The 22,824-nt window shown below is 40.4% G+C and overlaps 1 protein-coding gene across 3 annotated transcripts; it reads right to left on the reverse strand.

Annotated features, from left to right (window-relative positions):
* Positions 1-457: 457 nt before the first annotated feature.
* On the reverse strand, positions 458-22,313 carry HACD2 (3-hydroxyacyl-CoA dehydratase 2). Of its 3 annotated transcripts, none has more exons than XM_056348505.1 (7): positions 22,116-22,307; positions 16,429-16,546; positions 16,054-16,072; positions 11,545-11,633; positions 5,413-5,534; positions 4,559-4,737; positions 458-2,270 (listed from the first exon to the last, which is right to left on the reverse strand). In XM_056348505.1, the coding sequence occupies exons 1-7, from the start codon at positions 22,244-22,246 to the stop codon at positions 2,188-2,190; spliced, it is 741 nt and encodes a 246-aa protein (XP_056204480.1). In that variant the 5' UTR covers positions 22,247-22,307; the 3' UTR covers positions 458-2,187. The 3 variants fall into 3 exon arrangements, with proteins under 3 accessions (XP_056204480.1, XP_056204482.1, XP_056204479.1); XM_056348507.1 differs by having other exon boundaries at positions 2,219-2,357; positions 22,116-22,310; XM_056348504.1 differs by lacking the exon at positions 458-2,270 and adding an exon at positions 3,830-4,137 and having other exon boundaries at positions 22,116-22,313.
* Between the last annotated feature and the right edge of the window lie 511 nt (positions 22,314-22,824).

The following is a 22,824-nucleotide window of genomic DNA, read 5'->3' on the forward strand; positions in this document are numbered from 1 at the left end:
TTAGATGACATCCTTTGAAATACTGACAGTAACTCCTTTGATAGCAAGTGTAACCAAAAGGAGATGTTTTGTTCAAAAGTGAAAGTTTACACTTTTGAACAGTGAGTTCAGTATAATGCAACATTTCCTCAGATTGCCACAACAAAGCACCACATAACCTAATGGAGAAATGAACTGGAATTGTTTCATCTTTGGATGCAAAACCACTCTGAGGTTGTGTATGGCCATAGTGTTTTTTATTATAGCCAAAAACTGTCTCCAAAAGGTTTAAAATAGAAGTAAAGATAATTGTCTCTTACCCTCTCCCTGATTACAGTAGTCCCGTTTGTGTTGAACAGGAGAGGTATTATACATGTTACTAAGTGCCAGGAAAATTCAGTCAGACTTTTTGATGGAGCCAAATGAAATTACTGAAAAATGCAGGTTTTGTTGTTTTGTTTTGGGTTTTTTTGTTGGTTTGGTTTGTTTTTTTAAATATAGCTCTGACAAATAAACCAAAATAATTGTAAATCCAGCTCTCCCCAAGTGCTAGAACATACAGCCCGTGCCCTTAGTACTTACTGGCTACACTTCGGAAGAGCTGCGATGCATCAAGCACAGGTAACTGGGACACAAATATGGGCCACATCCAGGAGGAAGACAGTGGGATACTACAAACGTAGTATTGCAGGTACCAAGGTAGTGGTCACACCTCATTTATGCACTAAATCATGATGTCACAAGAGGGAAGCCGGAGCAGCCCGTGTGTTGTTGTCTAGTGGCTCTGACTGGGTGAAGATAGGACTATTCAACCATCAGTTCCTAACAGAGCAGAGGCCATAACCTACATTTCATTTCGCCTTTGCTTGGATCTGTTCATTTCCCTGCTCCCTTTGTCCCTTCCGTTCCCCACCCACTGCCCCTAATCAACAATTGGTTCATAAATCAGGGCACTGCTCACACAGTGTTAGTGCTTTCTGCCTTGCCACAAGGTTTTCTCATTTTTTGTTTTACCTTCCCACAGGAAGGCTTAGCCTGAGAACCCAGAGAAAGCACCTCGGAAAATTTAATTTCCTATGGTCTTCTGCTCTTTCAAAAAAGCAGAGGAAGGAAGGCTTGTCCAATCTGCAAAAGCAGCATGTAACACATGAGATAATCTGCTTTCAAAGAAAGAGCTTATGCATTTGCAACATTTCAGAAGCTGAGTGCCTGGAACTGCCTGCTTGGATGTGCCAAAGTGATACACAATAGTACTTGAGAAAAGTTAGGTTGAGAAGCAAGGCCCTCGTGTGATTCCACAGTAGACCAAATACTCAACACTGAAATGTGAGTACCGCTGAGATAGCGGACAGTGATTAGAGATGATAAAGTAAAAAAATGGAGAGCTGCACCTGTTTCTGGGTGATCTGCCTCCTTATATTGTTTAGATTCATTACCGATTATCACTAGAAATATTACAGTTAGTATTACTTTTGTAAAAAATATTTCAAGAAGTATCCAGGGATGCAGTACTTAAGAGGAGTTTTAATCTTTCAGATAAGCATTACAGCCTCTGAATTAACATTAGCATTTGAGTAATTAGCTTAAACAAGACCTTCAGAGAACACACTCTGGTCAGATACCCTACTGTTTAAATTCCTGAAGAACCACATTCCCCTCATTTCCCATAATTGGTTTCCTGTTCTTGTTCCCATCACCTTTTAAATACACAACCTGCCTTTCTAAACTCAAACACTTTGCCCAGATTATATTCTCCACTGGAGTCTCTGACAAAATCCTAACGTATTCCAGAGCATATTGTTTGCTTTCACAGCAATACATACAGTTTCTGGCATGCAGTCAAGCACTTAAAAAAAGAGGTATCAGTAATATAATCCAATTCAAGCATTTAGTGAGTACAACTTCATCACTCATACTGCAACCTTCAGGCATTTAGTAATAAGTGAAAACCATTTAGCACATCATTTAAGGAAAAGGCTAACTGCCAAGCCATATGAAGTTTGTTTTCTGAAGCACTGCAAGCTGAACATTATTTCAGTGTTTTACATTGTGGAATTTCAGTGAAATCAGATTTATTGGTTATTCTTGCTAAATTATTGGTCTTTTACCTCTGACTTATTTCATATTGATATATTCTTTATAAATGTGCTGGGTATTGAAAAACCTGCAGCATTTTGATGTTTGAAAAGTTCTGAAAAACAGTTGGAATTACTCAGACTTCTTGTGTTCTTCAGTGTGGGAGAGTACCTTTCGCCTCTGATGTAGCATATGAAAATACAGCTGAGGAAAGACTGAAGAGAAAACAGACTTAAGTAAATGAAGTGAGGCTTCCATGTCAATGTAAGATGCAGCGTCACATGCTCAAGGTCACCAATTCTCTATTAAAAGAAAACGTGCTTATCTGCTTTCTGTTCAAGACATCTATTGCCTTTTATTCCTTAAAGAGAATCAGTGATATGGTCCTTAGGCTTCAGTACTACTTATTTTTTGCTAAAACAATCACATTTTTAATTAAATGCAAAATGCCTTATTTAACTGCATGTACAAGCAGGATGACAAGCTTCCTGAACTGCACACCCACCCCAGAAACATAATACATTGCAGGGAGGAAGAAGTCCTTCTGAAAGAATTAAATTTCCAGATTTGTTTCATTTTGTGTAATTCTGGTGTCATTTTTTGAGGATCTACGGAACTTTACACAAACCACTGCCTCTTTCATTTCTTCTCTCTGTATCCTCCATGCAAAGCTTTTTCTCATCGTATTTCTAAAGGCTACATTACGCAGTATGTCTGCAGAATAAAGCTGGGGATGGAAAACGTACATACATGAACAGCAAAAGCTAAAATGGCCATGAGACGCTGAACCTTTGTGAACCAGAAGAAAACTAAATAAGGTCAGCATCAGCCTAAATTATGTTACACATGCAAAGTGTTAATCATAAACACAGGCCACAGTATTTAATTTTTGTACTAATTTTTAATTTTTTTTTAAAAGGTTAACATTTTTTCTTTGGGCTTTCTTTACCCTGTATTTAATTTCCTGATCATTTCCTCCCTATCCTGGTTCACTCCAGCAGTGTTAGGGAGTGGATACAGCTGTCCAGAGACACATAACAGAATACAGAGCCAAGTTTGTTTCTCCATTAGAAGTCTAAGTAATGGAGATCCATTATACGCAAAGAATTTAATGACCTCTTTTCTAGCCAGATATCAGTTTTGACAGACAAGTACTAAATCAGTGATTTAAAAGTGAGGTAAATGGTAAGATGCATCTATCAAGAACATAAAAACCTCAGTATTTAACAACAGTTTTCAAAGCTTGCTTTTGCTGTGCTATTAACATTCCCAAAACTTCCAAGATCTTCAGTGGGTTCAGAAGGTGTAACTCCAGTATAAGCAGCTTTTATGAATGAATAACCCAACTATGGTGTAATCAATGACTGCAATGAATATTGCTTTCCTTGTATCTCAGGAATACCTTTATGTGAAAGGGCACCTAAATCCGCTCGAGTCCCAGCAGTTGGTTCTGGGTTAAAATACCAATTCACAGTAATAATTAATTAATAATAAAAACTTTAAAAAGACTGACTGCACTTAAGTTACATGTCATGCATCACAGAAATTACCTTACTTAAGAGACAGCAATTTTGATGGAAAAAGCGGGCTAGCATTGGTACTTGGGTTCAGTGGGGGTTCCCTCCCAAATAGGATCTAGCTACCATACAAGTAATTAATACTCATGGTTATTTTGACTAAACCAAAAGATATTATATTCTGGCTGCTTGGAGTTAGTAACATCAAGATGTTTGGAGGAGGGTGACAAGGAGTAACAAATGCATGAAAAGTGGGGTTTGGTTGTTTGTTTTTTTTAAGAACAGCTGGAAGAACTTACAAACCTTGATGTCAGAATTACAAGATGGTTCACTGAAAGGGTAAGTGCTTGTTATTAAGCAGGCACAGTACTGAAATTTAAGTCTCTGAATGGTTTATCATTCTGCACAAAGTTGACATAAAGACTGCTGCAGAGATAGCTAACAGCAGCAACATCATCACTAGGTTATTCTGTATCGTAGACATCATTTGCACATTTAAATTTGCTACAAGCTTCTGTGTTTCTATTGCCCATTTCAAAGCAGCAAAGCCAAATCTTCATTCCATCTATAGAACATTAAACAGAGACTATGTCAATTCAAGTTAATTCAACAGAAAAGGTTCCCTACACACTAACGTCAAAGCAATACTCTTATTCCTGATAAAGAACTGAGTTCTAAGAAGCTGTTTGGAACTTTGTTCTCCTAGAAGTCTGTAAGTGGGGGGAAAAAAACCCAACAATGAAGATGTCAACATTTGCCAAGAAGCACCACAGTTATTTTATATTCCAAGTGTAAGAAAAAAATGTATTACTGTTTTGCAGGTGTTGGTAAAAAGCACTCCCTGCAGTTTTAACTCTGACATTTTTCTTTAGATAATTTTCAAAAATAATTTTGCAAAATCAGTTATGTAAAAGTTAATCCCACAATTACTAGCTTTTCCCGCTATGTTTTTTAATATTAAAAAACCCTAACAAACTCATACTTACTTGGAATGTAAGATATCATAACCAGGATCAGGAATGTATAGTAGTCAAAAGAGAAATTGTACTTGTTAGGTAAACTAATGGAATACAAGCCAGACTGCCTGACGAAGGGTAATGCAGCATATATTGTGAGTAATTCGCCTGAGACTCCCATTGGATACAATACTATAAACAAAGTGTACCTAGAACAAAACATTTACGGAAAGGATTAAAAGTTACGGCAAACTCTGACAAATTATATATTAAATGCTATTATGGATATTCAAGTTTTACGTTCTCAACTCAGTATTTGTTTCCCTTAGCTCTTATTTTATTAGAGCATGGCAAGGTATGAACATTACTGCAAGATAATTACTCAAATCAGCAATCACTTTGAATTATTTAAAGATTACCTTTGAGAATCTAAAACCTTTAAAACTATGCTCCCCCACCCTCCCACCCCACTTTGTTACTTTGATTTTTGTAACTCTTTGATGCAGGTCATTATATTACTTAAAATGGGGCGACAGTTGATATTAATCAATGACCTCACAGATTGTTTCACATACAACCCTTGGATTCAAGGGTTAACTGTTAAATGTCAGTTTACTTACTGTTACCCCTTACTGTTAAATGTCAAGTTTCTGACAAACACAATCACTCTGTAAATGGAATTGATTTCTGACAAACCGCTCCTTCAGTTTACAATTTAATAGATGTTTTTCAATGCAGAAATCTGCTGGAAAGAAGCCAGGAAGTCACAAACAGGGCAATTTCCTCAAGGTAGTGTCTAATTTTTTGTACTGCAACTATTTTAAAAGTTAAATAACCCTGTCAAATCAGTGCTTTAAGGCTATGATTTCTATTATGTCACCTACCTGGCCCATTTGATGAGATAAGGGAGATGGTTTAACAAACTAAATGTGTAAAAAGAATAACGGATTATCTCAGTGATTGTCCAGGCCACTACAAACAACAGTACGCTATCTTCAGTTTGTACCTGTAAAAAAAGAAAAAAAACCCTCAGTATGAATTCAAGCATCACTGATTACTCATCAGACCCCAAAAAACCCTCAAAGAAATCAATTCCCATGGGTTGCTTTACCTTATCATTTTAGAGAACAGACTCCAAGAATGAGCTTAAAAGCAACATTTTAGTAACAACAGCAAAAAACCCCTTCTTATCATGCTCGATATTTTTCTAGTCGCTTAGGAACAGCTTTGCTTGGCGATCAGGTAACTTAAGATCTCCCATTCTGCACAAGGTAAATTGGTACAAGAAATCCTTGAAATGGTGAGAACTCCTAACTTCCCATTCCTATACAGTGCCAGTTGTTTCAGTCTGATTGCTTCCCAATGCAGCAAGCAGAAAGAATGCTAATATGTTAGTCTAACACCTGATATCTAGTTTAAACTATATTCTGATCCTAGTCCGTGCTACTTCTAAGTGGAAACACCATCTTCTCTCTACAGATGAGAAACTGGATCCTAATTTTGAGCAGCAGCAGCGCACCACCTAACACCAGGGCACAGGCTAGGAGAAGAAAGAAGCTCAGATTGTTTCACCTCTGGTAAGCTTGACAGCTACCTGCTTCACTGTTCCTTGCCCCTTTTTCTGCTTATTTTACCCAGCCTAGCTCCTCCAATGTTACACTCAAGGCATTGTGTTTCACTGCTTTACACCTCTTCCAACTTTTGTTTCAGACACGCACACACACACCACCGGACAAGCTTCTACTCCCTTCATATTTTGAAGCTTAATTTTCAAAAGCACATATTTTAAAACAAATCATTAGACTTACTATTTTAGGAGCATAATTATGAGGTTTAAGTTTCAGATGGAGTAACAGTGATGAAGTAGTATGAGGGGTCACATATTCACACTACAAACTCTTGAGAGCGCAAACATGTTTTTTATGCAGCCCTCCCCCTCCTTCCCTCCCCTTCAACAAAATTCTCAGCTGTACAAGTACCTTGAGCCCAAATTCAGTGGACCGTGGGAACAAAAAGAGCTCAACCACAGGGGCCCGCATTTTCTCTTTTCCTCCAACTCTTGAAAAAAGGGAAAAGGAAGTCAGTAGGTGTGGGTGGTACGCTCTATTCATCTTGGGCAAAGTCCATGTACAAACGAAAAAATGAACAAGAAAATATATGGGCAATCAGAAACCTTTTTCATAGGAAGGGACTGATCATATATTTGTGTGTAGGAACACTCATGAGGATTACTCATAGAAAGCATTTTGTTGCAGATTACAAAACCAAGGAAGATTCATACAGCCATCTTGGGATATCCTGGAATGCAGAGCTGCTGCTAATCTATATTCTGCTGCGTATAGCATTTCACATCACTTTCACTGAATTTTTCAGCAAATGCACCTTGTTCTTTTTCCACATGACACGCTGATAACTTGCTTATGAATTGATCTCCCTTACATCATCATAAAATAATAAAATCCAAAACTTATTTGGACATTTTCAGAGAAGAGACCAAATCTATTTTCACATTGCTACAGGATCCTAATGCTCTTTGGGGTCTGCTTTGTAAGCAAAGCTTAGTTCTCAACCTGGAAAAGTTAACAGCACTTCCTAGATGATACTGTTTCCGAGGAGCAACATGCTTCACAAGCACTCCAGAGCTGCACCTTCTGGTCAAATCAGGAGTAGCAGCTTAGCAAGTTCATCTAAACTTGTGCAACACAGACTTGAACCTCTACTTCAAAATCCCACTTCCTTCCCTAACTATGGAAGTCAGTAAAATCAACAAATTTGTAGCTTGATGTAGCACCCAAGGACATGCGCAAAAACAAGCTGCGAAGCTAATAGTGAACAATACACGCAGAAGTAAAAAATCTGACCGTCACAATCCAGTTCTATGACAGGACTTCCGTAACACTGCTCTCCCAGGTCTAGCCTTTCCTATCTACTTTAAAGAACTGTGTTTACAAGTTATTCAAACAGTTCACACCATTATAAAACACATACAACCCTGTTACGGTCACTTAAAGAATCACTAATTGTCCTTTTAATAGCTTGTGTCCCTATTTCAGGAAGGAAGAATGCTGGAAATTGGTGGTAATTTTCATACAAAAGTGACCTGTACAGTTTTCACATAGTTCCATATTCTGCAGTAAGGAGCAGAAGACCACTGTGCATTTTATCATCATATTTTTACTACATTCCACAACTCATAATTAAGAAGTATGTTTCTTACACACCAACAGATCTGTCAGATGTCTGTCACTATTGCAACATCTCTTCGAGGACTGACAATTTTTTAATACTTCAGATAAATATGTCTGAGATGCACATTATCAACCCCTGGGAACTGATCTACAAAACAGTTTCTCAAGAGTCTTACTCATTTAGGCACTGCTAATGCTGCATTTGTATTGTTCCTCTTCCAAGTTGAGGATAAGAGGGACAGTAGAGCCAGTAAACAGTAGACCCTTAATAAACCACTAAGCCAAATGCAGTGCTCAGAATTCAGTTTCTCTTCCTCTACTTTTACATGCCATTTTTTGAAAGAAGTGTTAGACAAAGTCAAAGCACATTTTCCACTTTATTTACAACTTATTTGTCCAACTGCCTTAATAAGGGTCAATCACATCAGAGGCATAATTTTTTGGCATGTGTTTCAAATCAATTTATCATCAAGGAAGGTCCTGAATATATTTTACTTTATCTTCAATACTGTGAATATCAGATGATGTTTGTTAAAAACATAAGAGAGCCCATAGCCTTTTAAGATGCAAAGATGAGAACTGGGAATTGACAAAATAAAGCCCAAGAGCTTTTTTTCTGTTCTCCTTGTTCATGAAAAAGGAAGTTCTATAGATTTCTCCACGTTAAGAGTAACAGTTTGACAAATTATTTGCAGGAAATTTCAGCTAAACACATAATGAAGCAATCCAGTGCAGAAGACTAAAACCAGCAGCACTGTAATGATGAAACAGCATGTCTCCCTCAAGAGCACTGGTCCTCTGGTACATTCATTAAAAATAAATTTATTTTTTTAAAAAAGGAAGCTTCAAAGTAGGCACAAATGGCCGGAGAGACATTTGTGTTATATAGTACTACTAAAATTTTACATAGATGCAAAGCAGTGATGAATCGGGCTTTTCAACTGCACTCACCCATGTAGAGTTGTGAAAAGCATCGACTTCTTTTACTACAACTTAGTCCTAAATACCATAAATTAAGATGATCTTCCTTCTTTAAGTATGCTTTAATACTGATTGAAGATGTCAGTTCACAATGGCAGATACTAGAACCTCAATTACCAACTCAATATGCTGTACGTGTCATCTTCACACCACCCCTTTTGACTGTGTGTTCTGGAAAGGTTCCTAAATATCTACACTATGCTTACCTGCAACTTCTCTGTAAGTGAACCCGACTGGATAAGCCTTCAATCACTGCTGACACCCTTTTCTAATTATCCATCAGAACTGGGTGTGGTATTATTTATCAGAACAGAACGCTACAAAGGCCTGCCCATGATGTCACCAGATGATCTAATTTTTCGCATAAATTCAAAAAGACAACTTTGAACTGAAGGGCACCTTCTTTTCCCCTACGCCTACCTTGCTCTAGCCCTTCACGCCAGTCCCCTATCTTCCCTCCTTTGTAGGAAAAACAGTAAAATTCCCCAAACCAATTCCTTTCCAATGTAATGACAAAACAATTATAAGCACTGTGTTACATGCCAGGCCCTCCTCCACTAAGCGAAGTTACTCATATGGTGGAGGTAAGGGGAATCTCATTGCTACCCAAAGAGGTGTGCAGTGCTTTAACATTTGCCATGCTTTGACATTTATTATAGATACTTTCATATTGAATTTAACAACACATCAGCACTAAATTCAACAAAAAGCACAAACATGTTAGTGGCAAGAAGCATGCTTCAAATCACATCACATATCTAGAAGTGTATTCTGACAGAAAGGAGGGATGCAATACAGATGTTTCTTCTTTTAACTATATTATATATGAAAACAGTCTGGAAAAGCAAGATACTGAACAAGTCTCACTCGAAAAGTTAAAGAGAAAAACTGCGTTTTATTTTACAAGAACCTCATCATGCAACTGCATAGCTTACAAGTTCCATAAAGCTGTGTGAGAATTTAATCCTGGACTTCACCATGGAGCTCACTTGTGCAGACAGCCCTTTAGAAAAAGTAGAACACTTGTGACACTTTCAATACATCTCCCCAGGTAGAGACTGCATGCTTTCTAGTTGGGGGAAGGGGAGGGGTGAGAATACAGCCTCTTCATTTGATTTATTTGCTCTAAGTCACAGGTGACAAAAATCATCACAAGATTCCTCATCCTTACCATTCTTATGCCCACTTTCTGAGACATCAAAAAGTAACACATAATACAGTCTCTCGCAAGACTTTAACCAAAAGACCACACAAATGTGCAGAAAAAAAATATCTATGTGCAATAGCATTGAAAGAATCCTGGTTAAAAAAATCCTTGGTAAAAACTGATGTTAGGCTGAACTTGTTGCTTGCATTTTCTCCCATTTTGCTTTTTCTCTGGTGAGAACGTGGGCATAAGTTTCAAAAAACCTAACCTACAATCATTTTACAGACTTCCCTTTGATGTAATTCTAATCTGTGCAATTCAAACCTTAACATTTGGGTTACTTCAAAACCAGGAGGCAATTCATAAAAGCAGATTGTCAATGTTCTTTATGAAGTATCCCACCATTATACAGGTAATAAGCAAAACTACAGGCATATTTCTCTAAAAATATTTAATATATGTATCTAAAATCCAATGTCTTGGGATTATGGCTTTTTTTCGTTCAAAATCTAGTATTTACCTCTGGTAGATTTAACAGAGACTGGAGTACATTTATTTGCACCAAAAGTGAAATCCATCAGAAGATAAATATTTACAAGACTTTGAGTTTATTGAGAGAAGAACATTCCTCCACTTTAAACAACATAAAACTAAGGCTCCACATGAACAAGCATCATAGTATCAGAAAGAGCTGTTAATTACTAGGAACTATAGTGACTGATGTTACTCTACATGGAGGTGGACGCTCTTGTAACAGGTCTGGAGTAAGGAAGAGAAAGCAGCTTCCCTGAAGACTTGGTAATAAGACAAGCTCCTTAAAATATTCTCCACCTCAAGTCACAAAAGACCTTATGCATATAATGACACTAGATGACCATCACTTATTTCAGGCAGCCACGCTGACACTGGTATCAAGACTAATTTCCTTCTTTAATAAGAAGAAACTCAGTAAGATTTGATGACTAAAGTAACAGCACAGATGCAGCATATCTGGGCTACTACAAGGTATTCAGATGACATGAAAGAGTCAGTCAGCATAATCTATATCAATTACAGCATATTTAGATTTTTAAAAAGCTGTCAGGAATAATTTTCAAGTAAGATTGCTTACAAAAGATTTTGCAGAGATTTGTATAACATACAGTAATCTTTGGTGTGGTGAGCAATGAGAAAAAACATGCAGGCCCCAAACCCCACTTACTTTAATGTAAGAAAAACAAATAAAGGAGAGGGGGAAGATTATCCTGGAGAGTGATAATAGAAAACATCCAGGCATTGCTGTGCACAAACAGTTGAGGGGGAGCTTCCACATGCCACAGTGAAGAAAGCAAATTGTGTATGAAAGAGGGGGCCAGTGAAGAGATTTTGCTATTAATTATGGCACTAGTGAGATCTATACTGGAACACTGTCCCAAATTCTAGGTTCCATATTACACACTGGAACCTCTTTGAGTAAGGACTGCAAAATTTGTTCAGGAGCTAGATGTCTTACAGTGAGAGAATCAGACCTCCATCTATTTGATTGTAAAGAAAAAATGACATCAGACTTATTTTTATTTCTTTTGATCCACAGAAATTCACGTAAACAACTTAACACGTTGGGATACAAACAAAAGTAATTTTAAGGAAAGTACGACAGCGATCGACACTTTCTTAGCATGGATCATTAGTTTTTCTATCTATTTTGTATCTTAACTTACCTCTTTTACACTATGTGTTACTGCCCACGTCAGGAAAACCCTTGACATCACTTGGAAAGCAGTCAGAACAACAGAAGAGGGAACAACGCCTGGAAGATATTTTGCAATTAGTAAATATTCCTGACTATTGGGGTGGGAGATGGGGAAATAAAACACAGCTAAGCCAAAGTCCAGTTATTTCAAATTTTTGGAAGGAAAACATTTAGGTTTTTAATTTGAGAATATGAAGTCGGCCCTGTGGTGTGTTTACATAGCCTAATACAACGCAATCCCCTGACAAGATTTTGTGCATCAAAATGCAAATAAAAGTACTTGGTCTTGTTGCAATCACAGCACATTTGTTAATACACAAAACAGCTGAATAAGATGAAATAACTTCAGTCAAATAGCTTTTGGGATATAGTTTTTCAAATAAATCCTGTTTGATTAAAATATCCAAGATACTCTTCATTACTGTGATTTTAAAAGTAAAAACAATAAAGATATTTTGCACAGCATATCCCAAAAAACAGCAAGCAAAGTAACTACTTTGAAGAAACACTGATCTAGCCCATATTCTGACAAATACAGTTTATAATTCCTTCCTGGGAATACAACATCTTAAAAAAAACCCCAAAACCAAACCCAAGGAATAGCTGATGCACTGGTAGATACAGAAACAATTCTAAAATTTTCTCAAGGAAGCAGATTTCACCGATTCTTCTAAGGAATTTCTGAGGTGCTGATTAAATTGCCACTAAAAGGTTCCCACACACCCAGGTCTGACAAAGCAGTAATAGTTTTAGACTGCAAGATTACACAAAATTTCTAAACTTCACAGCACAGTTTTATTTCCTTCCAGTAGCATGATGAAGACAAATGCAAGAGCAGTTGCAGCTCCTAAAATAGAGTAAGAAGTACTTCTAAAACTAATGCAAATCACAGCAAGCAACACAACAGCCTCATAAATATGTAAAGACCAAATTGGAAAGTGGGAGAGGAAGAAAGAATAAGAAAAGCTAAAAGCAAGTTTCATTAGAATTATTTTCAGTCACACAGTTATTTTTCAGAGTAAAGGGGGGGGGAGGGGGAGAAATCCTACAAAGAGTTCTCTTCAGTTTTATCACATACTGTTCATGATCTGATTTCTGTTGTAAAACCTTAAGGGCAGAATTTTTGTGTGTGACTCAGACAACACAAAAGGTGGTGCTATAAAACCCTGAAGTCCCACTCCTATGATATAACATCTTTTCTTTTATACAATTTAGATCATCCCTTCCTAAGGAAGATCACCTAATGTTCTTGCAAAGGAATCTATAAATAAGCTAAAAAGACTGTGTAAGAACCATCCAAGATTATCTCACAAGTTAGACAAACAGGGTTTTTCATTATAGCCAAGACAATGCCAATCTATGCCAAAAACAGGAGATGAAAATATGTGACTCACCAGCTACAATTTATGTAAACTTTATTTGCCTCCAATTACTTACTCATTGCATTGAAAAGGTATCTGACAATCAATTTTAAATCCGGTATTTTTAAAAAATGTCTGTCACCACTTACACAAGACTGCATGTGCCAGAGCAGTGCTTGACAGAGGGTGCGGGTTCAGAACCAAGCAGCAAGCCATGCCTGGACCTTTTCCGGGTGCTAGATGAAGCCTCCCACCTCCAGCAGGAAATCCTCCGACTCCCAATAAATGCTTCCTCTCTCCCAGGGAGTTCCCAACTGAGAACAGGCTGCACGCACAGCTTACAGGTAGAGAGAGCCCTTGTATCCCTCCTAACTGAGCAGGCTAAAAGTGAAGTCAACCAGTGCCAACTTTGGCTTACCAGAGGGTTACTGGTAAGCATCACTATGGGAGGAAGGCTGGATGCTGTCGGCTGGGACTGTACTCACCAAAGCCTTCTTGCTTTTCTCCATTCCATTCACAAAATCCCTGTACTACTATTGCTTCTGCATTTTGGTGGCTCCTATCATCTCTCTCCATACCAAGCTCCTCCAGGCAGAAGCTCTTCCATGCTATCAATGCCATTCATACTCTCGGGTTCTGTCTGCTACACAAATCAAGGAATCGCATGTTCATGTTCCATTTGCCTGTCCTTCAGTCTCTCCTCTAGGTCTCTGGGTTAGATGTTACCTCCTCTCTTCATGCAGAGCACTCATTCTTCGTTTTTTAAATCTTTGCACATGCCAAAGTTCTGTTCTCAACCATGCCTGACAGAGACATTCCCCTATCAATCTTCATATTTTTAAGAAGTTGCCTCACAGATGCTAACATTTCAGATTCTACTGAAAAGATGTGGAAAGAAAAGTTACGCTGATACACACAGCCATCTGTCACAGATAAGCTCCTCTATTGACAGAGAATTCTGCTCTAGTTATAGCAATTAGGTTATCAAGGGCAAAGGAATCTGCAAATCTCCTGTTTCTCCTCGCACAGAAATGTTTACCAGTCAGTAGGACCACAGCAGACAGCAGCAGGGTATCCAGCTGTGCAAGAAAACTTCACTTTATTTAGCTGACAAATGCTTCCATTAACAGAAAGAAAGGAAAAAAACCCCACCATGGGCAGTTATAATAAAATAATGAGGGTTTTGTAAAAAACTTTGTTAGGGAAAGCAAAAAGATATAATTATAATGGTATAAAATGTTGCAACATTCCACTAATGGCTCTCTTCGCTAACATTAAATTGTGTGACTGAGGACAACACGGGCTAAATGGATCCACACCTCAAATCAGCTGAGCCAGGGTTATTAGCTATGCACACAGACAGGCTGGTACAGTCATCTTGTTTGCTGTTCTGTACCAACCTGGGAGGTGAAATGTAGGACTTGCTCTTGCTATTCACTGATTTGTGTGGATGTATACTCTGAAGTGTGAGGAAAAGATAATCCAGTTAATTTTTTACACTCTTTCTTAGATTTAACCCTAGTAAACATTGGCATCTGCACACAAGTTCAGCTTAAGGAACTAGTAGTGCATTGTAGATTTAGGATGGTGAAACAGCATTTTATCTGTAAGTTTTTTTGCCCAGTGTTTTGAGATTTAACTTGCCCTTCTTGCCACCTGTTAAGTAAGACCTCAAAAACTTCATTTTATTATTAATTTTTAACAATTTTGTAAAAAGTAAGTGTGGTTTATTCTGATAAAAAACAGTAGTTGAGGTTTAATAAAATAGTGTTGGAAGGACTGCCTTGGCAGCACAGGCAACTATATGATAAATGTAGTTTAATCTGAGAAGCCTTTACATTAATTTGAGGAGTAAATAATCACTCATTTCTTGGGATGATCTGTGCACAGTCTACAAACCACCCTTTATAAAATAACATTTTCAGAGTAAGTGAATTATTCAAGAAAGTCAGAACTTTATCAAACACAGTATTACACTGCCCTCTGCTGACAAATTTAGGTATATGACTAACTTTTCCAGCTACCACATTTGGTTACTCAAAAAAAATGGTCTTTTGCACAGGAATTCAATATGAACCTACAATCTAATACACCCTCCAGTATTTAGATTATTTGTACGATACGTGAAAAATTGCAAGTTTATAGCTGCAGCTTTAGGAACCGTAATGCCATCTTACTCTTTAAACAGCGGCTAGCAAACATTCAGAGAGGAGCTCAAACACTTGCATTTAAAATCACAAGACCAACTACATGAATGTAAGATTGCCTCTTTCTGAAGACTGGATCGTTTAATAAAGTCAGAGTTAAGCAAAGGCATTCGGGCAGGCACTGCTCCCTTTTACAGCAGGTTGGCTTTGATCTTGCGGAGATTGCAACGCATCATCTAGTCTATGAACAAAATATCCAAACGCTGAGGCCAAAGAGTTCCCTACTCATGGCTAACAAAACAGACAAGACACAATCCTGTCACTCAGGCATGACGCTCTTCAGGTTGACTGAACCATCACAATGCTACTGACCCCAGGCCACGTATACACAAGAGTTCTGGCTACCACACTAACAAAAAAGCCTAACAGTAGAGGGTAATAGGAATTGTCTAGTCAAGTCTTAAAAAATTCTTACTCTCCCAAACAGCACAGCCAAATCTGGGATAAAGAGTGGTTACCCCTTCCTAATTTTACAGTGTATATCTATGCTCTATGGACACGGGAAAAGTTCAAATGCTTGAAATGTTATTTTTATTGGATTTTAAGTTACTTCCAGCTAGATATATTTTTTCTGAGGAAAGACAGCTTGGTACAAAAGATTACAGAATGTAGAGATAGATAGTAATGATCTACTATAAAACATTTATGAAGTGCTCTAAGATTTGTAGCATTGGAAGATCTAGATAAGAATAGCATCAAGTAATTGAAAACCTGTTACACTGTTTTCCTTTTTGTGATTTAACTTGTCAAATTATTTAGTAAAAAAATGGAACATACTTCAAGCAAAATTAGTGAGTTATGCAAGAATTAAATCTGGCAATTCATACCCCATAACATTTTTTCATGCTAATATATTGCTAAAACTGCAGTCTTTACAAAAATAGTAAAACTGAAAATTTGCAAGCTTACCAAATGCACAGTGCAGAATCTAGAACAAAAAGAAAAATTTAAATCACTAACATTTCAAATGAAGCAATTCAGAAACACATTTAGTTCTATCACAAGAACTTAAGATTCAATATTTGTATTTCAAAGATTAAGCTTAATATCGAGCTCTGTGGCCCAAGGTAAATAGCAGACAGCAAGCTCGCTCACCACTTGCTAAAAAGAAGAATTCAGCATTTGTGTGAGGCATATTTCTTACATTTACCTTCAAATTGCTCTATAAACGCTAATGAGAAAACAGGTACCTAGAAAGCACTGTTCAACAAAGGCTGCCTTACTTCTCCTAAACAAAACACTCATGCAAATATTAGTGATGCTAGGGAAGATGACTACACCCACCTCAAGCAAAGCTCCAGTTTGGAAGAATTTCAGGGGCTTTTCTATTGAATAGTAAAGGCTATGGTAGCTACCTTTAGCCAGGTATGCTCGAACTAGACCAACTGCAATAACAAGCCATCTGAAAGAGAAAAAAGTCTAAGGTAAGGAGACATTAAGCAGAGCACAAATACAAACAAATCCTTAATCCCTCTTTTGATGTCTGAGAAAGCAACAGGCATGTAACTATCCTGAAAGTTACCAACTTTTTGCCTACCTGCTGCAGCAATGAAAAAAATTTGCAGAGGATCCAAATATTACATGAAGTTAAAGATTATGCATTTTTTAAACATCTTTTGGCACCAACATCATACCAATATCTTTAACGTCCAACTTTATTTTCCAGTGAGCTGTGTTTGATTTAATTATGGAAGGTATTAATGATACTTTAAATAAGACTGGCATCACATTTTGTTTAGTTTAAGCAGACAACCATTTACTGCTAGTCAAAGATCTCTTACCATAACATAAACAATTAAGATTGAGAAGGCATACACTTTAATGTTTCAGTTCAAAGAAAACCCTTAGACTTTATGAGAGACCATCCAGCTTAATTGCTAGCATATATTTTATGAGAAACAGTTATGGATAAGTAACTGCAAGAAAACTGAGCCTGCTAACATCCTGAAGACAGCAATGCACATTCCTGTCCCAGTATTCCTTTTTAAGCAACAAATATATTTGGGCCTATATACCTGCAACTATACTATAAAAAATGTGACCCGTTAACCCTGCTGATCTTCCCCTCCGGTAACTCAGGAAGCAACCATAAAAATTCTTCCTCCAGTCCAGGCTGACGCTGTAACATCTTTCACTACCAAGAGCTGTCCAGAGCCAGTGTTTGCCCTCAAGCTCAGAAATTTTTCAGTGAAGTCTAGGACAAGCCACAGAACTTAGGTGGGTACAACCCAGTCAAACACTTTTTAATTTGAAGTTAGCATCTATAGTTAACTTTAGTATCCAATTGCTTGTGGCAAACATGGGGAGAAGGGGTTGGGCAACAATAAGTGGGAATCGTTATTCAGATTTTTCAATAATAACTCTGACACCCAACTTTGTGTTTACAACAACATTTGTTAGTACAACTGAAAAAAAGCTATTTAATTTCTGCCTGGACTTCTCAGAAGACAAGCACCAAAGAAAAGCAGTAGGAGCGGGGAAGAGAAATGGGAAATGAGAAACAAGTCCTCCCTTTTTTCAGTAGTGACAAGTCATTTCAGTTAAAGCTGTCTTGTGAAACCAAAAGAAAAACATGGGCCAAGTAATTGCTGTTTACGAAGAATCAGATTAATTATGTATTTGGACTTCAGTGCAGAACAAACCAGCAAGTGCTATAGTATTAATGACTACCTTGCAACACTGACTGCTGCTTTTTTAGAATAGTAAATCAGAGCTGGTTGACACTGTCCTGCTCACATCTGTCAAGTTTCTCCATTTTTCCTAATCTTCTGGGTTTGCTGAGAAACTTCACTAAATTAAGCAATTTCTCAGGTTGCACAAGAAAACAGTTCTTGATTGCACCTGCAAACTGTTCTCACCTTAACCAGCCCCTTGCTCATCTCCACCCTCCCTGCCAGAATACTGACTCCAGAAAGACTGTACTTTCCATTATCTCTGTCCATTTCCGTACTCTGTCCTTCAAAAAGCATTTAACAGACATCAAAGTATTAATCTGTTCAAAAATTAGAAGCTGTGCCTAGTTTGTGTTGAAGCTTTTAGTACATCTATCCTGCCTCTGTAGTTGTTACATAGTTCTTTACCCTCCAGAGAAAGTGGAGTAAGTGAAAGCGAGGAAGATAACTGGAAAAGAAACTTTGTGAGAAGTTTAAAAGGGCAGCAAAAGGCACCACTGTCACGTGGAAGCTAAGCTGTAAGTGAGGGCTTCCAGCTTTCTCTGACCTAGATGCTAACACCTACCTGATACACCAGTTGGACTTACGTTTACACTGCCATGCATGTAAACTTTAAGCTAGACTCGTATTACACTCTTTGATTAGTCCAAACTAAGGAAAAAGAATACCGCATCCACATGGTTTTAGTTGCTTGGACTTGACCAGCAAGTTTCATGCTCAGGTCCTCAGTTTAATTCCCTTTATTTCTCTTACAAATTATAAAAAGGTGTTCACTTACGCAGTTTACTGAGTTTCCACATCATTTACACAAAAGAATACAGCAAAGCTATGCAATGAACACACCTGAGAAGGGAGAAGTGTACTCTTGACTGTCAACAGCTCCTCACTGAAGACACAGACAATGAAACTCACAACCCAGAACAGTCTTTGCTCAATGATGATAACACAAACACTTGTGAAACCAAAAGCTATTACATTAAGATTATCTTGTTGAGTGAAATCCTTTTGAAATTCATGGTTTATACCATCATCAGCTGCTTCTACCCAGAAGTACTAGTCAGTAACAGTGCTTGACTAAAAGTAAGAAACATAATGGCATTTTAAAGTAGCTTATCAAATATTTACGCTTAACTCCTAACAGGATGCCCTCCCTCCCTCCCCATCCCCCCATTATTCAGTGATTTCAGACAACCATGGTTTTCAGGAAATAATTTCTATGCTGCATCTATGCCTCCAGAATGAGCTCGCTATGCCAGGTCAGGTATACTTCATGCCGTGATAGAAAAATAACAGTTTGACTGAACACAAGAGAGGAAAGATACAATGCTTCTACAGCTTAATGCTTTGAACCATGGCCAAAAACCCCTGAGCAAGTACAGCTGAGAACCAGCTGCAGGACTGGTTACATCACATTGGTCCCTTTTCTGAAAGAAAATACCCAAAACACATAAACCAAATGGTAAGGGTATGCAGCTTCATTTAGGAATCCACAGGTGTATGCATTTTTTCTACTGCTCTGTTTTTGCAAAAGCTACTGTATTACTAGAAATTCATACACATACACATACCAAGTATAACATTAAAAATAAGATTATTTTTAGAATCAGTATATTTTCTTTAGCTAAGTCAAGATAAATGCAGAGTAAATAAAATAAGCTGAGATTTTTCAATGATTACTTGATCCATTTTATATAAAGCTAACAGCTAAGGCAACTATGATTAAAACATTTACTACCTATTTATTGCATGACAAAGCTGTTGCGTGCTTCAACTTAAAAGTCACCTTTCTGTAAAGCAAAACAAAAACCCACTTAAAAAATTAATCCCGTGAAGCATCACTTCATCATCTGAGCACTTTCAAATTTTTGGTGTTTTCACAATTCTCTTTCCGAGGCAGTGCCATCTGAGAAAGTAAGTCTGAGCACTCTGATTGACGGGGGGGCAGTAACTAGTTACTGCCACCAGCTGTGCATCAATCTTCCTATACGAAGAACCAACCTCCTGCCAAGCAGCTCCTGAAGACTGTATTGTGAAGTCTTAAAACAAAGAAAATAGCTGAGTCTTTTTAACTAAGCTCAACATTAATTATTGCGAAGTTTCAGCAGCGTTCAGTGGAAGCACAAAACACTCATCCATTTGAAGACAAACTATCAGTCAGAGCCCTCAATGATCTACCCCGAAAGAATGGCAGTTAGTGACAACGCAGAGAGATGAACCCCGATCACAGGACTCCTACAGTAGCTCCTCAAATTGCAGAAATCATCAAATTGCAAACATGGTCAGAAAAAAAGCAGCTCATGTTAAAGCACCATAAGCCACATAACCACCCAAGATGAGAATTTTCTAGGTGGTTTGGTATAACTCAGGAAAACAGGTAACATCATGATGTAGATTTACCCGACAATGGGAAGCTGGACACAGATTTATCCTATTTGTTTCTGCGTTTCTAACACTTCGTTTAGTTTTTTCTTCTGAGTAAACAGAAATTTCTTATATTCAGGAATCTGCCTGCTGTGATAAGAAGTTCAGGACCTTTATAGAAACTTTGCATTTCCACTGCAGTTCTCCCTCAGGTTTTTGATATTTTTTGTAAACATAGGCGATTGCGTCGCAACCCAACAGAGCACGAGCTCAGAGAAGTTAACAAGTTAACATCGTGCAAGGCCATCACAACAAAAGCAAAGACCTCCCGACTGCCTCATCTGTGTTGTATTGCTCGTGTAATCAAGTTTTTCTGAAACAAGAGATTCATTTTTACTGAACGGGTAAGTAATTATCATTCTCCTCCATGTGAAATACCCTGCAAATATCATACAGAGCCATAAATCTGCTTATCAGGTAACAGGCCTATTGAGTAATGGGTGTAACAAGCACCTTCTGAGCTCTCTGCTCCCAGCTACCTTTGTTCCATGGAAGTATAACTGTCTTAGAAGCTGAAAGAGCACCAGCTGTCACCAGCAAAGACAAGAATCATCATGTCCAACTACCTTATTAAAGTAAATCGTCTTTGTATTAATTCTATAACAATCTTTCCCCAAAACAGTGAGACTAGTCAGCCTGCCTGACTCCTCACCTGCCACGATTTATCTAGTGGAAAACAGGTTCGTTCGGTATCCATTTTAAACAGGTTTTTCTCCTCCTGGCCAAATATCCTTACAAAAGATGGGTTTATTTTTATCTGGATTTCAATGAGAACCTATAGCCTCTTCAAAAAACCCAAGTCTCCTTGCCCCACCTCGGGAGTCCCCAGTTGTCGCTATTTTGATTGCGATGCACCAGAACACACCGAGCGCGCGCCAGCCGGGCCGAGTCTCCGTTCCGCTATGCAGAGCAGGAGCGGAGCACCAGGCAGGCCCGGGAGCCCCCGCTCCAACCCACGCAGCAGCAGCGGACGGTCTGCAGGGCACGGGGCTGCACAGGACGGCAGCGCTGCCCCGCACCCACCGCTGCGGTAAGCTCCCTGCGCCGGGGCTCGCCTCCCTGCCGAGGGGCGCTGGAGCCCCGGCCACAGGCAGCGGCGAGGCCAGACCAGCGCTCCAAACCCCCGCCGGGACGGGCCCAGGTGCCGGCTGTACCGCAGCACGTCCCCGGGACCGCGACCTGTGGCACCGCGCTGCGCCGGGCGGGGGCGGCCCGGGCTGGGGCCGCGCTCCGGGCACCGGCCCTTCCCCGGAGCGTGCGGGAGAGCAGCCGGGGAGCCGGCAGCGCAGCCTCACGGGGAGCCCCTCTCCAGCCCCAGGGCGGCCACGGGGGGTTCTGGCTGTGCGGGTTTAGCGTTACCGACGGCGCGGAGCACGGCCGGCAGCGGGGGGCACGGCTCGGGCTGCGGCACCGGGCGGAGGGGCCGGGCATGGGAGAGGGCACCGCGGCACGAGTGGCCTCACCGGCGGCGCCCAGCACGCCGCTGCCAGCCCGGGCCGCCGCCGGGACACGCTGCCGGGCCCGCCCGCGCACACGCGCACACGCCGCGGCCCGCCCGAGCGCAGCCCGCCGGCTCCCACCGCTGCCGCTCGGGCACCGCGCCGAGCCCCGCGCCCGGGGGCCGCCGCCTCCGCGGGACCGGCTCCGCCGAGCCCCGCCGCGCCGGGGGGAGCCCGACCCACCGCCGCCGGCAGAAGGGCCGCAAGCGGCGGCCGCGCCGGGCGGGGGGCAGCCGGTGCAGGGAAAGTTTCCCCGGCGCGGGCGCACGGCGGCGGGCCCAGCGGGCGGGGCGCTGGGGGCCGCGGGAGCCGGGACGCGGGCGGCGGCGCGCCCGGGCCAGCAGACCCCCGCCAGCGGCGGCCCGGCCCGCCTCCTTACCCCGCCGTCATCACCACGTTGTAGAGAACGAGGTAGGCCGTGGCCAGCGCGCCCGGGGCCTTCCGCCGCCGCGGCTGCTGGCTGCCGTAGCCGTTATCCGCCCGGCTCCCGCCGCTGCCAGACACCGCCATGTTGCGGCGCTCCCGCCGCCTCCGCCCGCTCTCGGCGTACGGCGGGGCCGCGGGGCGGGGCCTGTCCCGGCGGCGCCGCCATCTCGGAGGCGGGCAGGGCGCCGTGCGCAGCCGCCGGGCCGGGCCGGGGCAGAGGAGGGCGGCGCGGGCGCGGATGCCGCTCCCGGGGGATGCTGTCGCCTTTTCGATCTTCTAGTTCTTCAAACAAAGAATGCAAGGTCAAATGCAGGTTGGAGTCAATTGCTCGGAGTTGAATTAGATACCTATCCCATCATTTTTGAAGTAGGGCTCATTGTTTCTTGCAAACTAGAAGAAAAAACGTCTTTTCGGGTGAAGCGCCTTGTCGATCACTTTGTAGGGCAGGTTAAAAATGCCCCGCTGCGGCCTCACTCCTGAGGGAAGAAATAGGACTGACACTGCCTTAGAGGCATTAATAGCGTTGTCACGTAAAGGTTATTTTGGGAATATTTAATAGGTTTTCATCGCTTTTCTAGTTTAAGAAGCCGCTGAAGCCAAGCGCAGCTGGAGCTGTAACTCATTTTCCGCTGAAGTTTCATACAAAACCCAGATGCCCTGTG

The sequence above is a fragment of the Falco biarmicus genome, chromosome 8, assembly GCF_023638135.1.
Source record: "Falco biarmicus isolate bFalBia1 chromosome 8, bFalBia1.pri, whole genome shotgun sequence".
NCBI lineage: Eukaryota > Metazoa > Chordata > Aves > Falconiformes > Falconidae > Falco > Falco biarmicus.

Excerpts from the sequence above, each read along its gene's own strand:
- HACD2 (XM_056348504.1), bottom strand. The coding sequence starts at position 22,246 with ATGGCGGTGTCTGGCAGCGGCGGGAGCCGGGCGGATAACGGCTACGGC. Across the intron at positions 5,535-11,544 it reads TAACACATAGTGTAAAAGAG|GTACAAACTGAAGATAGCGT; the intron begins GTAAGTTAAGAT and ends CTTTTTTTACAG. Across the intron at positions 4,138-4,558 it reads TATGATATCTTACATTCCAA|ATGGAATGAAGATTTGGCTT; the intron begins GTAAGTATGAGT and ends AATGTTCTATAG.